Source organism: Palaemon carinicauda, chromosome 29 (assembly GCF_036898095.1).
Source record: "Palaemon carinicauda isolate YSFRI2023 chromosome 29, ASM3689809v2, whole genome shotgun sequence".
NCBI lineage: Eukaryota > Metazoa > Arthropoda > Malacostraca > Decapoda > Palaemonidae > Palaemon > Palaemon carinicauda.
In genome coordinates, this window is record NC_090753.1 from 94764616 (window position 1) to 94778889 (window position 14274).

Consider the following 14274-nt stretch of genomic DNA (forward strand, 5'->3'; position numbering starts at 1 on the left):
TGGTGTTTTCCACATTGCTCACATCATAATCTTCAATAAATTATAAAAGGATTAAGTTTTGACTATTTTGGTTGAAGAAGCCTCCAATTTATTTTTCATTTGAAGGAAATCTGAGATTGTATTTTAAAGCAGATTTTGAGAGTTTTCTGAATTTTATCAAGATATATTTTTTGGGGGAAGTTATATACAAGCTAAGACTTTCAACTGATTGGACTATTTTTGCTACTTTAGCAATCGTACTAAAGTTTATGAAATGAAAAGTTTATACTGCACATATTGTTTTCTCTATACAATGCAATGTACAGATAAAAAAGTCCACATTATCTCTGAGAAATATTTTTCCTTTTAGGTATGTAAAGTTTATGAATACCCAGATGAATTTTCATTACATTTTAGTAAATTTTTATTTTTATTTTTGTCCTTTTATTTTTTATAGGGCCTTTTTATCACAAGGATGTCTTTATATTATGGGCCCATTGAGATCAGTGGGTTTTTATGAAAAACGTGTTCTGAACAAACCTAATCTCTTATTCTATATAATATTTTAATCACAGTATTTCGAACTGCACTCATGATTTATACAGCATAGTGATTTTCTTTAACCCTTTTACCCCCAGGCTCTTTGGAAATTTCCAACCCTTAACCCCCAGGGGGTTATTTTTTTCCCAGCACATTTTGCAGTATATATTTTTTTAAATTGGTCTAACAGCCTTAATTTTTGTCATAGAGAGGTCAGGTTGGTCTCATTCTCTTGGAAAATGCCTGAATTTTCTCAAAAAATTATCAAAAATATGAAAAAAAAAATTTTATAGCATTTTTTGCAAGGATGTACCGGTACGTCCATGGGGGTAAAGGGATGAGTTTTGTGAAACGTACCAGTACGTCCTTTGGGGGTAAAAGGGTTAACTTATTTACATATACAGGGTACAGAAGGCCCTCAACTTACAAACACTTGACTTACAAACATTCGGAGATACAAAGACAAATCCAAGTGGAATCGTAAATCTAAGATATTGTAACAAAAATTCATAATGAAATACTGTAATAAAGCAACATTATTATTATTATTATTATTATTATTATTATTATTTCTGGGCTCCGACCTGTGCCGCGCAGTGAAATACTCCTAGAGCACTATTTCTAAGGAATATAACTGCTATATATACCAGAGAAAAAAAGCATAGGAATGCCAGGTTGAACCCAGCTCGCTCACCTATATAAGGTGTCGGTATAAAATACTGGGGCGTGATAATTCACAACCAGAGGTCTCGCACCATTTAGACATCTCCTCTTCAAAATCCCCGCCACAGCGAGGTGCCGTTCAACACTACTACCACTAACCCAACCCACGCCAGTGACGTCACTCCTCATAGCACCCAAGGTTTGGGGCCCATGTTGGGAGGGAAGTCAAGGGAGGGTTCACTGGGCGGCACAGGTCTCTCGCCCAGAAATAGATTTTTCCTTCGTCAAAATCCCTTTTCTGGGCTCCGACCTGTGCCGCGCAGTGAAATAGTACCAGAGAAATGGTCCCAAATCTTGGAACAATACCTGAGGAAGTAAAATAAAATCCAAAATAACAGGTAAGAGGATAGCAAGACATAGTTGATTAAGGTTCACTATGTTCAGGAGGAATCACATTCCCTGCTGCCACTGTAGCAAATATAAGGCTTCCAGAGGTTTTAAGCAGTGGCGTTTAAATACTGTTGGAGACTTCCGGCCTATATATTTAGTAAGTCCAGTGAAGTTCATAGTAATTAACTGAGGTAGCTACAGCTCATATATCATGGACGTGAGGGAGTGATGTGGGAATGATTCTAGGTAGCCCGTTAATGAAATGCAGAATCTTCTGTCTGAGTCCTTTCAGGATGATGGTTCTTCACCTTCTCTAATGGGTAAGGGCCCCGAGGACTGAACGGGAGATATGTTTAAGTAGGCTTCCAGAGTGTTTACTGGACATAAAGATGGGTCCTGCGGAAGTGGGACAATCTTCCAGGGGAACCGTCTGTCCTGGGGGTCCTCATTTTCGCTAAAAATCTTTTGTCAGGGGAAAGGAGTACTTCCCCTGACGAGAGAAATTCAATATGACCTGGATCTCTAAACAAGGCTGAAAGTTCTGATATTCTGGCGCCAGAAGTCAGGTTCATTAAGAACAAGGATTTCCTAACCAATGGAATATAATGGCAAGTCTCGTTAAGAGTGTCTGAAGCCAACTTAAGTACGTCATTCAGAAACCAGGAAACTGAGCTAGGGTGAGTTGATGGTTTCAATCTGGCGCAGGTTCTCGGGATGGATGAGAAGTATGAATCTGTAAGGGCAATATTAAAGCCAATTGTAAAACCTTCAAGGCTGACTTAATTTGTGGTAATAGTACAAGTCGCTAAGTCTGATTCAAATAAAATTCTGAAGAAGGTTACTGTCAGATTCATAGTCATCGTCTCAACCTTTGAGTCCCTTAAAAACTGGCAAGTTTCATAACAGCCGAATCATACTGTCGAAGGGTGGATCCCCTCTTATCTGATTCTAAAAATAACGTATTTGAGGATCAATATCTGCACCTCTTGAGCCGCAAATTTCATAAAGTCCAGAAAGGTAGGGCATTCTGAATTTGAGGAAGCTAACACACAGCGAGTTGTACTACTTGTGTTAGTATTGGATTGGGGATCTGTCGAGGTGGAGACCCAGTTCCACCAGAAGGGGAAACCCGTTGTGCTTGGGCCAGATGGGGACTACTAGAGCAACTTGGCCTTTGAAAGTCCTGAACTTGTCTAACACTTTCATCGACAGATTTATTGGTGGGAATAGGTAAATTCTCTCCCAAGTGTTCCAGACTAATGATAGTGCGTCTGTGGCGTAAGCCCGAGGATCCGGGCTGGGAGCTACGTAGCACTCCAGTTGTAGTTGGACTTTTTTGCAAACAGATCTATCTGGAGATCCGGAACCTGAGAAAGAACCCAACTGAAGGACATTGGGTCTAGTGACCACTCCGACTCCAGCGGAGTTGTCCTCGAAAGTGCGTCCGCCACTATCTATCTAGAAGAAACCTGATATGTTGGTTTTTGGCTGGAGCCGGTTGCTTAAGGTAAAAAATACCGCCATGGCCTCTAAAACATTGATATGAAGTTGGCGGAATATTGTCGACCATAGTCCCAGGATTTTCGTGTACTGAGAGTATCCCCCCCCCCCCCCCCCCCCCCCCGCCTGTTAGGGAGGCGTCTGTGTAAATGACGAGCTTGGGGGTGGATATTGTAAGGAAACGGATTTGCCAGATTTTGACCTTTGTCCATGGTTGAAGTCTTTTCTTCAGAATTGGTTGGAGTCGAGCCCTTTGTCTCGATAGTACTCGTTTTCCTGGAGCACCATACTCGGCTTATATCTTTCAGTCTGGCCTTCAGTAGTATATCTGTTACTGAGGCAAACTGGAGGGCACCCAGGATTCTCTCTTGATTTCTTCTGGAAGACAATTTGTCTTTGAGAAAACGTATTGTGTTTTGCTATATCGTTCCTCTTGGCTGTTGGGAGACAGAGTGTGGGAGCATAGAACCCATTGAATCCTAACCATGAAACTTGTCCTCGGGACCAAACGAGATTTCTCGAAGTTGATTTGGAACCAAAACTGTTGTAAGAGATTATCACTCTGTAGTTGCTGTGAGGCAGTTTGCCTAGTTGAAGCCTAGAAACGGACGAAAATGCCTTGCTTTCGGAACATGATAGCAAACGTCTGCAAGATCCATAGGGGAGGTGACGGCCCCACAGAGAAGCAAGGTCCGCACCTGAGAGATGGTCAGCATGTGAAACTTGTCGCATTAAATGTAAGAATTCAGAAGCGACAGGTCTAGGATTACTCTTCGCTATTCTGAGTCTTTCTTTGGCCCGCTGAACAAGTGATCCTGAAATTACAAACGATTTACTTTCTTTATTGCTTCCTTTTGCAATAAATCATTTTCATATAAGACTAGCTCTTCCGTTGGATGTTGATGAAAACTGGTTGGTGGAGGGGGCCATTCTATCCAACTCCACCCCAGACCTTTGGAAATTATACTGGAAGCCCAAATGTTGAACGTTCAACGGTTCCGGAAGATGTAAAGTCCTACCCCTACCTGAGAACTCCCAATGATTTGCTGCGGATTTACCTCCTCGGCCTCGAGAGTAGCTGTTGCGAAAAGTTCCTCTCGAGCTAGCGCCTCTGGGGCGCTGGTAACCCTGGAAAGCACCCTGAGTTTCAAAGGTGGGCCTAAGGGCTGGGGAAGTAGCATAGGAGGTAGTTGCTACTTGGGACTGAGGAACCAGCACGTATTGCTGTTGGGGTTGACCCTTCGAAGTGAAAGGTTGACTCCCTTGTGCCATCGGGATGGTTTGAACCACCTGTTGGGACTGCCGGTTTGGAAGGAATGGAAAGATCTCAGACTCTTTCTACCTCGAGATTGGTTGCTGGCCGGTTCGAACTTGTGCTTGGGGACTAAGCCCATCGAACCTTGAGTCTCTGATTGACCCTAGCAGCTCCAGACTGGGGCTTTAATGAGCTTGTTAGGCTCATGTCTGATAGTGGCCTCAGACAAGACATGCCTACAGCAACGACGTCTGGCCGCAAAGAAGTCGTAGGAATCAGACAGTAAGGTTTGAAGTAATGACTTCGTCAAGACCTTAAAAGGTGGTTCTTCTTCATACATTAAAGAGGTCTTTTCTGCCATTGTAGCCGAGTTGATATGTCTACTCAGGCGCATACAGGCTTCGAGCTCGAGGCATATCAGAGATTCCGGAAGCCTGGGTAGCCACTTACTGAACTGAATGGGAGCACAGTCAGCGCTTAATTTACCCGATGTGAAGGTCGCCGGGGCGTTAGTCCAGAAATCGTGATCCCCCAGGGACAGGAGGGAGGTCGGATGCGTTTCCTTCAGCTGCGGTAACGGCTTGTCCTCGTTTATTGCCTGCTGAGCAAGGTCCGATATCTTAGTGACACACGGAGTAGGGGTTTACTCCTCCACTAGAAACATCGTGTACGGGCTCTTGTGAGGTGTTAACGTAGTGTTAACACACTCCCACTCGTTTAAGGGCCGGACCCAGGTGGACTGAGCCTGCCCCTTTGGGTACATTTTGGTTTCTTTGGGGACCTTGTCAAACCTTACGAGTGTCTCCTCGGTAAGGCATGCGAAACCAGAGAGAGGGAACTGTAGACCCGGCGGGAGAATTCAAAATCTTCTACAGTCCGGGTGCCAAACCCTTCGATGGTTAACATACCATCTTTGAAGGGAGAGCGCAAGGCCCCCTTCCACGGATTGCTTTCGACGAATTCCGGGAGCTTAGAGGCATCCGGGATGATATATTGTGCTGTTGAGGTAGCCCATAACAAATGAGACCCTGTAAGAGGCTATCTGGTTTAGCACTCTCTCTTCCCCCTAATGGGCAATAATTCCATTCAATTGTCAAGTTCACAGAGGCACCAGGAATCTTCCATCCTATAATTCGTGGTGACTCGGTATGTGACACGAGGTTTGAGCCAGTGAGCTACAGAGGTCCGTAATTTATATATATATGTATATATATGGATAAATATCAGCACAACATCGTGTTCAAATAGAAATAAATTTCTACCTCATCCCTGGGATCGGTCGCTGGCCTCTTCTAATGAAAGGTCAGGTTGAAACTAACCATGCCACGAGAGGCCATGCATCAATCTGGAAAGGGTTGCCGGATCGAAGGGAGCCTCCGGGGTCGTAGGTTTCAGGCCGGGCTTCGCTCTCGACCCAAGAGAAGTCTTAACTGGTTTGGTGATTTGGAAGACCTGTGAGTCTTTGGTAGGGCTGGCAGGTAGCTTTAACTTTAGGGACAACGGGACGTGGCCCGACATCAGCCACGTGCTTCCTTGAAAACCCTAAAAGGAAGAGACACAGGGTCTCTTTGCCCTGACACTCCAGGCAAACCCGCCAACCCAGATCTAAAGAGTCGCCAAGGTAGAAGAGACTGCGAGCTCCGAAAGAGGGTATATCGTTACTAATGAACAAGGTAACTCCGTTGGGAATGTAAAATAAATAGATCGAGAATAAATGTTTAAATCGATCAATCACAAAGGAAATAAAATGAAAATCCCAAAATAATATATCCGAAGTTATAATTATAGATAGTAACGACAGGGGCACCTACAGTGTCCCATAGTAGGGTAGTAACCCAAAAAGATCCGGGTGTTCCGAATTCTTAAAATAGACCGGTATGAAACCGGGACAAAAGGCTATGAACAAAATTTCGGACCGGTATAATAACCGGGGAGAAAACTTTCATAAATTAACTGACATTGTCAAAATAATTCCATAAAAGGTGAAGATTATCAATGAAATAATATTGTCATAGCGCGAAATATACTATCCCGTCGGTACTGGGGAAGTATAGAATAACATAAAGATACATAAGTATCCCATAGCAGGTCAGTAACCTAAAGAGATCCGGATGCTCCGAATTCTTGAATTAGACCAATATGAAATCGGGACAAAAGACTATGAACAAAATTCAGATCGGTACAGTAACCGGGGAAAAACTTATCATAAATTAACTGACTTTGTTAAAACAATTCCATAATAAGTTAAGGTTATCAATGAAAAAATATTGTCATAGCGAGAAATATACTATCCCGTTACTACTTGGGAAGTATAGAATAAAATAAAGATACGTGAGTGTCCCATAATAGGTTAGTAACCTAAAAGGATCCGGGTGTTCCGGGTTCTTAAAGTAGACCGATATGAAACCGGGACAAAAGGCTATGAACAAAATTTCGGACCGGTTTAGTAACCGGGGAAAAACTTATAAATAAACTGACATTGTTAAAACAATCCCGTAATAAGTTAAGGTTATCAATGAAATAATATTGTCATAGCTTGAAATACACTATCCCGTCGTTACTTGGGAAGTATAGAATAAAATACAGATACGTGAGTATCCCATAATAGGTTAATAACCTAAAAAGATCCGGGTGTTCCGGATTTTTAAAATAGACCGATATGAAATCGGGACAAAAGGCTATGAACAAAATTTCGAACCGGTATAGGAACCGGGGAAAAAATTATAAAAATTAACAGACATTGTTGAAACAAAGTCAGTTAATTTATGATAAGTTTTTCCCCGGTTACTGTACCGATCTGAATTTTGTTCATAGTCTTTTGTCCCGATTTCATATTGGTCTAATTCAAGAATTCGGAGCATCCGGATCTCTTTAGGTTACTGACCTGCTATGGGATACTTATGTATCTTTATGTTATTCTATACTTCCCCAGTACCGACGGGATAGTATATTTCGCGCTATGACAATATTATTTCATTGATAATCTTCACCTTTTATGGAATTATTTTGACAATGTCAGTTAATTTATGAAAGTTTTCTCCCCGGTTATTATACCGGTCCGAAATTTTGTTCATAGCCTTTTGTCCCGGTTTCATACCGGTCTATTTTAAGAATTCGGAACACCCGGATCTTTTTGGGTTACTACCCTACTATGGGACACTGTAGGTGCCCCTGTCGTTACTATCTATAATTATAACTTCGGATATATTATTTTGGGATTTTCATTTTATTTCCTTTGTGATTGATCGATTTAAACATTTATTCTCGATCTATTTATTTTACATTCCCAACGGAGTTACCTTGTTCATTAGTAACGATATACCCTCTTTCGGAGCTCGCAGTCTCTTCTACCTTGGCGACTCTTTAGATCTGGGTTGGCGGGTTTGCCTGGAGTGTCAGGGCAAAGAGACCCTGTGTCTCTTCCTTTTAGGGTTTTCAAGGAAGCACGTGGCTGATGTCGGGCCACGTCCCGTTGTCCCTAAAGTTAAAGCTACCTGCCAGCCCTACCAAAGACTCACAGGTCTTCCAAATCACCAAACCAGTTAAGACTTCTCTTGGGTCGAGAGCGAAGCCCGGCCTGAAACCTACGACCCCGGAGGCTCCCTTCGATCCGGCAACCCTTTCCAGATTGATGCATGGCCTCTCGTGGCATGGTTAGTTTCAACCTGACCTTTCATTAGAAGAGGCCAGCGACCGATCCCAGGGATGAGGTAGAAATTTATTTCTATTTGAACACGATGTTGTGCTGATATTTATCCATATATATACATATATATATAAATTACGGACCTCTGTAGCTCACTGGCTCAAACCTCGTGTCACATACCGAGTCACCACGAATTATAGGATGGAAGATTCCTGGTGCCTCTGTGAACTTGACAATTGAATGGAATTATTGCCCATTAGGGGGAAGAGAGAGTGCTAAACCAGATAGCCTCTTACAGGGTCTCATTTGTTATGGGCTACCTCAACAGCACAATATATCATCCCGGATGCCTCTAAGCTCCCGGAATTCGTCGAAAGCAATCCGTTGAAGGGGGCCTTGCGCTCTCCCTTCAAAGATGGTATGTTAACCATCGAAGGGTTTGGCACCCGGACTGTAGAAGATTTTGAATTCTCCCGCCGGGTCTACAGTTCCCTCTCTCTGGTTTCGCATGCCTTACCGAGGAGACACTCGTAAGGTTTGACAAGGTCCCCAAAGAAACCAAAATGTACCCAAAGGGGCAGGCTCAGTCCACCTGGGTCCGGCCCTTAAACGAGTGGGAGTGTGTTAACACTACGTTAACACCTCACAAGAGCCCGTACACGATGTTTCTAGTGGAGGAGTAAACCCCTACTCCGTGTGTCACTAAGATATCGGACCTTGCTCAGCAGGCAATAAACGAGGACAAGCCGTTACCGCAGCTGAAGGAAACGCATCCGACCTCCCTCCTGTCCCTGGGGGATCACGATTGCTGGACTAACGCCCCGGCGACCTTCACATCGGGTAAATTAAGCGCTGACTGTGCTCCCATTCAGTTCAGTAAGTGGCTACCCAGGCTTCCGGAATCTCTGATATGCCTCGAGCTCGAAGCCTGTATGCGCCTGAGTAGACATATCAACTCGGCTACAATGGCAGAAAAGACCTCTTTAATGTATGAAGAAGAACCACCTTTTAAGGTCTTGACGAAGTCATTACTTCAAACCTTACTGTCTGATTCCTACGACTTCTTTGCGGCCAGACGTCGTTGCTGTAGGCATGTCTTGTCTGAGGCCACTATCAGACATGAGCCTAACAAGCTCATTAAAGCCCCAGTCTGGAGCTGCTAGGGTCAATCAGAGACTCAAGGTTCGATGGGCTTAGTCCCCAAGCACAAGTTCGAACCGGCCAGCAACCAATCTCGAGGTAGAAAGAGTCTGAGATCTTTCCATTCCTTCCAAACCGGCAGTCCCAACAGGTGGTTCAAACCATCCCGATGGCACAAGGGAGTCAACCTTTCACTTCGAAGGGTCAACCCCAACAGCAATACGTGCTGGTTCCTCAGTCCCAAGTAGCAACTACCTCCTATGCTACTTCCCCAGCCCTTAGGCCCACCTTTGAAACTCAGGGTGCTTTCCAGGGTTACCAGCGCCCCAGAGGCGCTAGCTCGAGAGGAACTTTTCGCAACAGCTACTCTCGAGGCCGAGGAGGTAAATCCGCAGCAAATCATTGGGAGTTCTCAGGTAGGGGTAGGACTTTACATCTTCCGGAACCGTTGAACGTTCAACATTTGGGCTTCCAGTATAATTTCCAAAGGTCTGGGGTGGAGTTGGATAGAATGGCCCCCTCCACCAACCAGTTTTCATCAACATCCAACGGAAGAGCTGGTCTTATATGAAAATGATTTATTGCAAAAGGAAGCAATAAAGAAAGTAAATCGTTTGTAATTTCAGGATCACTTGTTCAGCGGGCCAAAGAAAGACTCAGAATAGCGAAGAGTAATCCTAGACCTGTCGCTTCTGAATTCTTACATTTAATGCGACAAGTTTCACATGCTGACCATCTCTCAGGTGCGGACCTTGCTTCTCTGTGGGGCCGTCACCTCCCCTATGGATCTTGCAGACGTTTGCTATCATGTTCCGAAAGCAAGGCATTTTCGTCCGTTTCTAGGCTTCAACTAGGCAAACTGCCTCACAGCAACTACAGAGTGATAATCTCTTACAACAGTTTTGGTTCCAAATCAACTTCGAGAAATCTCGTTTGGTCCCGAGGACAAGTTTCATGGTTAGGATTCAATGGGTTCTATGCTCCCACACTCTGTCTCCCAACAGCCAAGAGGAACGATATAGCAAAACACAATACGTTTTCTCAAAGACAAATTGTCTTCCAGAAGAAATCAAGAGAGAATCCTGGGTGCCCTCCAGTTTGCCTCAGTAACAGATATACTACTGAAGGCCAGACTGAAAGATATAAGCCGAGTATGGTGCTCCAGGAAAACGAGTACTATCGAGACAAAGGGCTCGACTCCAACCAATTCTGAAGAAAAGACTTCAACCATGGACAAAGGTCAAAATCTGGCAAATCCGTTTCCTTACAATATCCACCCCCAAGCTCGTCATTTACACAGACGCCTCCCTAACAGGCGGGGGGGGGGGGGGGGGGATACTCTCAGTACACGAAAATCCTGGGACTATGGTCGACAATATTCCGCCAACTTCATATCAATGTTTTAGAGGCCATGGCGGTATTTTTTACCTTAAGCAACCGGCTCCAGCCAAAAACCAACATATCAGGTTTCTTCTAGATAGATAGTGGCGGACGCACTTTCGAGGACAACTCCGCTGGAGTCGGAGTGGTCACTAGACCCAATGTCCTTCAGTTGGGTTCTTTCTCAGGTTCCGGATCTCCAGATAGATCTGTTTGCAAAAAAGTCCAACTACAACTGGAGTGCTACGTAGCTCCCAGCCCGGATCCTCGGGCTTACGCCACAGACGCACTATCATTAGTCTGGAACACTTGGGAGAGAATTTACCTATTCCCACCAATAAATCTGTCGATGAAAGTGTTAGACAAGTTCAGGACTTTCAAAGGCCAAGTTGCTCTAGTAGTCCCCATCTGGCCCAAGCACAACGGGTTTCCCCTTCTGGTGGAACTGGGTCTCCACCTCGACAGATCCCCAATCCAATACTAACACAAGCAGTACAACTCGCTGTGTGTTAGCTTCCTCAAATTCAGAATGCCCTACCTTTCTGGACTTTATGAAATTTGCGGCTCAAGAGGTGCAGATATTGATCCTCAAATACGTTATTTTTAGAATCAGATAAGAGGGGATCCACCCTTCGACAGTATGATTCGGCTGTTATGAAACTTGCCAGTTTTTAAGGGACTCAAAGGTTGAGACGATGACTATGAATCTGACAGTAACCTTCTTCAGAATTTTATTTGAATCAGACTTAGCGACTTGTACTATTACCACAAATTAAGTCAGCCTTGAAGGTTTTACAATTGGCTTTAATATTGCCCTTACAGATTCATACTTCTCATCCATCCCGAGAACCTGCGCCAGATTGAAACCATCAACTCACCCTAGCTCAGTTTCCTGGTTTCTGAATGACGTACTTAAGTTGGCTTCAGACACTCTTAACGAGACTTGCCATTATATTCCATTGGTTAGGAAATCCTTGTTCTTAATGAACCTGACTTCTGGCACCAGAATATCAGAACTTTCAGCCTTGTCTAGAGATCCAGGTCATATTGAATTTCTCTCGTCAGGGGAAGTACTCCTTTCCCCTGACAAAAGATTTTTAGCGAAAATGAGGACCCCCAGGACAGACGGTTCCCCTGGAAGATTGTCCCACTTCCGCAGGACCCATCTTTATGTCCAGTAAACACTCTGGAAGCCTACTTAAACATATCTCCCGTTCAGTCCTCGGGGCCCTTACCCATTAGAGAAGGTGAAGAACCATCATCCTGAAAGGACTCAGACAGAAGATTCTGCATTTCATTAACGGGCTACCTAGAATCATTCCCACATCACTCCCTCACGTCCATGATATATGAGCTGTAGCTACCTCAGTTAATTACTATGAACTTCACTGGACTTACTAAATATATAGGCCGGAAGTCTCCAACAGTATTTAAACGCCACTGCTTAAAACCTCTGGAAGCCTTATATTTGCTACAGTGGCAGCAGGGAATGTGATTCCTCCTGAACATAGTGAACCTTAATCAACTATGTCTTGCTATCCTCTTACCTGTTATTTTGGATTTTATTTTACTTCCTCAGGTATTGTTCCAAGATTTGGGACCATTTCTCTGGTACTATTTCACTGCGCGGCACAGGTCGGAGCCCAGAAAAGGGATTTTGACGAAGGAAAAATCTATTTCTGGGCGAGAGACCTGTGCCGCCCAGTGAACCCTCCCTTGACTTCCCTCCCAACATGGGCCCCAAACCTAGGGTGCTATGAGGAGTGACGTCACTGGCGTGGGTTGGGTTAGTGGTAGTAGTGTTGAACGGCACCTCGCTGTGGCGGGGATTTTGAAGAGGAGATGTCTAAATGGTGCGAGACCTCTGGTTGTGAATTATCACGCCCCAGTATTTTATACCGACACCTTATATAGGTGAGCGAGCTGGGTTCAACCTGGCATTCCTATGCTTTTTTTCTCTGGTATATATAGCAGTTATATTCCTTAGAAATAGTGCTCTAGGAGTATTTCACTGGGCGGCACAGGTCTCTCGCCCAGAAATAGATTTTTCCTTCGTCAAAATCCCTTTATTATTATTACTTGCTAAGCTACAACCCTAGTTTCAAAAGCTGGATGCTATAAGGCCAGGGGCTCCAACAGGGAAAAATAGCTCAGTGAGGAAAGGGAACAAGGAAAAATAAGATATGTTAAGAATAGCAATGATAAAATAAATATCACTTTATAAACTATAAAAACTTTAACAAAACAAGAGGAAGAGAAATAAGATATAAGATAGAACAGTGTGCCCGAGTGTACCCTCAAGCAAGAAAACTCTAACCCAACACAGTGGAAGACCATAATACTGAGGCTATGGCACTACCCAAGATTAGAGAACAAGGGTTTGATTTTGGAGTGTCCTTTTCCTAGAAGAGCTGCTTACCATAGCTAAAGAGTCTCTTCTACCCTTACAAAGAGGAAAATGGCCACTGAACAATTACAGTGCAGTAAGAAGAATTGTTTGGTAATCTCAGTGTTGTTAGGTGTATGAGGACAGAGGAGAATATGTAAAGAATAGGCTAGACTATTCGGTGTGTGAGTGTATAGGCAAAGGGAAAATGAACCGTAACTATAGAGAAGGATCCGATGTAGTACTATCTGGCTAGTCAAAAGACCCCATAACTCTCTAGTGGTAGTATCTCAACTATAATTCAATATAGTAAGCAAGACGGCATTTGCAATATGAAATGGGACCATTTGTTTACTTTTGCATCTGAAAATAGCAGACATGTTAGTTAGGTGAAACCTACTCTAGACCAAAATTTAACAAAATTCAACTTAAAAAATCATTTGACTTACAAACAGCTCCTTGAATTTTATTTAAGTTTGTGAGTTGAGGACTTTCTTTCATTCAGCACTTATGAATAACATCATTGCCCATTTTTTAACTTCTAGTGAAGCACAGTACGGAAGGATTGCTCGGTTATATTTACTGTGATTTCTACGAGAGGGCCGGGAAGGCTCACCAAGACTGCCATTTCACTATAAGAGGAGGAAAGCTGTTACCTGATGGATCTTACCAGGTTTGTGTAATTAAATATCTTACACTTTAATCAGTCTATCCAAAAGTTAAATTTGTAAAGAGATGTAATTTAAAATGTGAGATTTGATTTAAGTTATTTTGGAACAATATTTATGTGGGAAGTGTTAAGTTGAGGGTTTGGTTAAGGTCTCTTATAGTAAGTTTAATACAGTACTGTAGTTTTGTTTTGTTTATTTTACTCAGATAATGGTTACTGTTTACCATAGATTAGATTGTTTTTGGATAGCTGCATGGGAGTTTTTTTGTCACATTTATGAATGATCTTTATGAAATATTAGTATTTTGTATCCTTTAAAGGTTTTTAGGCCATATCAACATTTTCTATATATAGTTAATAGCTGTCTGCCTTTTACATTTTATCTCTTGTAGTTAGCATTTCCCCCACCCAGCCATTCAATTTTTATATCTTCCCTTTCCTCAATTCTCAGTGGGCTATTTTTCCTTTTGGAGCCCTTGGGCTCATAGCATCCTGCTTTTTCAACTAGGGTTGTAGCTTAGCAGTTAATAATAATGCTAAAAAAATGATGATGATAATAATAATAATAATAATAATAATAATAATAATAATAATAATAATAATAATAATAAAGTTTATCATTGTATAGTTGAATAAATTTCCTTTCTATTAATATGTAATGTTAAGTTGGGGTTGCGCATCGGGGATTCCAGGCTTCGCATGTCGAAATGATAAAAATTTTGCTC

General features: G+C 42.9%; 1 protein-coding gene across 1 annotated transcript in view; it reads left to right on the top strand.

The window, feature by feature from the left end:
- The window catches only part of LOC137622729 (mitochondrial intermediate peptidase-like), a 75926-nt gene that overhangs the window by 38781 nt on the left and 22871 nt on the right, over positions 1-14274 (top strand). The window contains exon 5 of the mRNA XM_068353322.1: positions 13425-13552. Coding sequence (XP_068209423.1) covers positions 13425-13552 — 128 coding nt within the window. The remainder of the gene's footprint in view (positions 1-13424; positions 13553-14274) is intronic.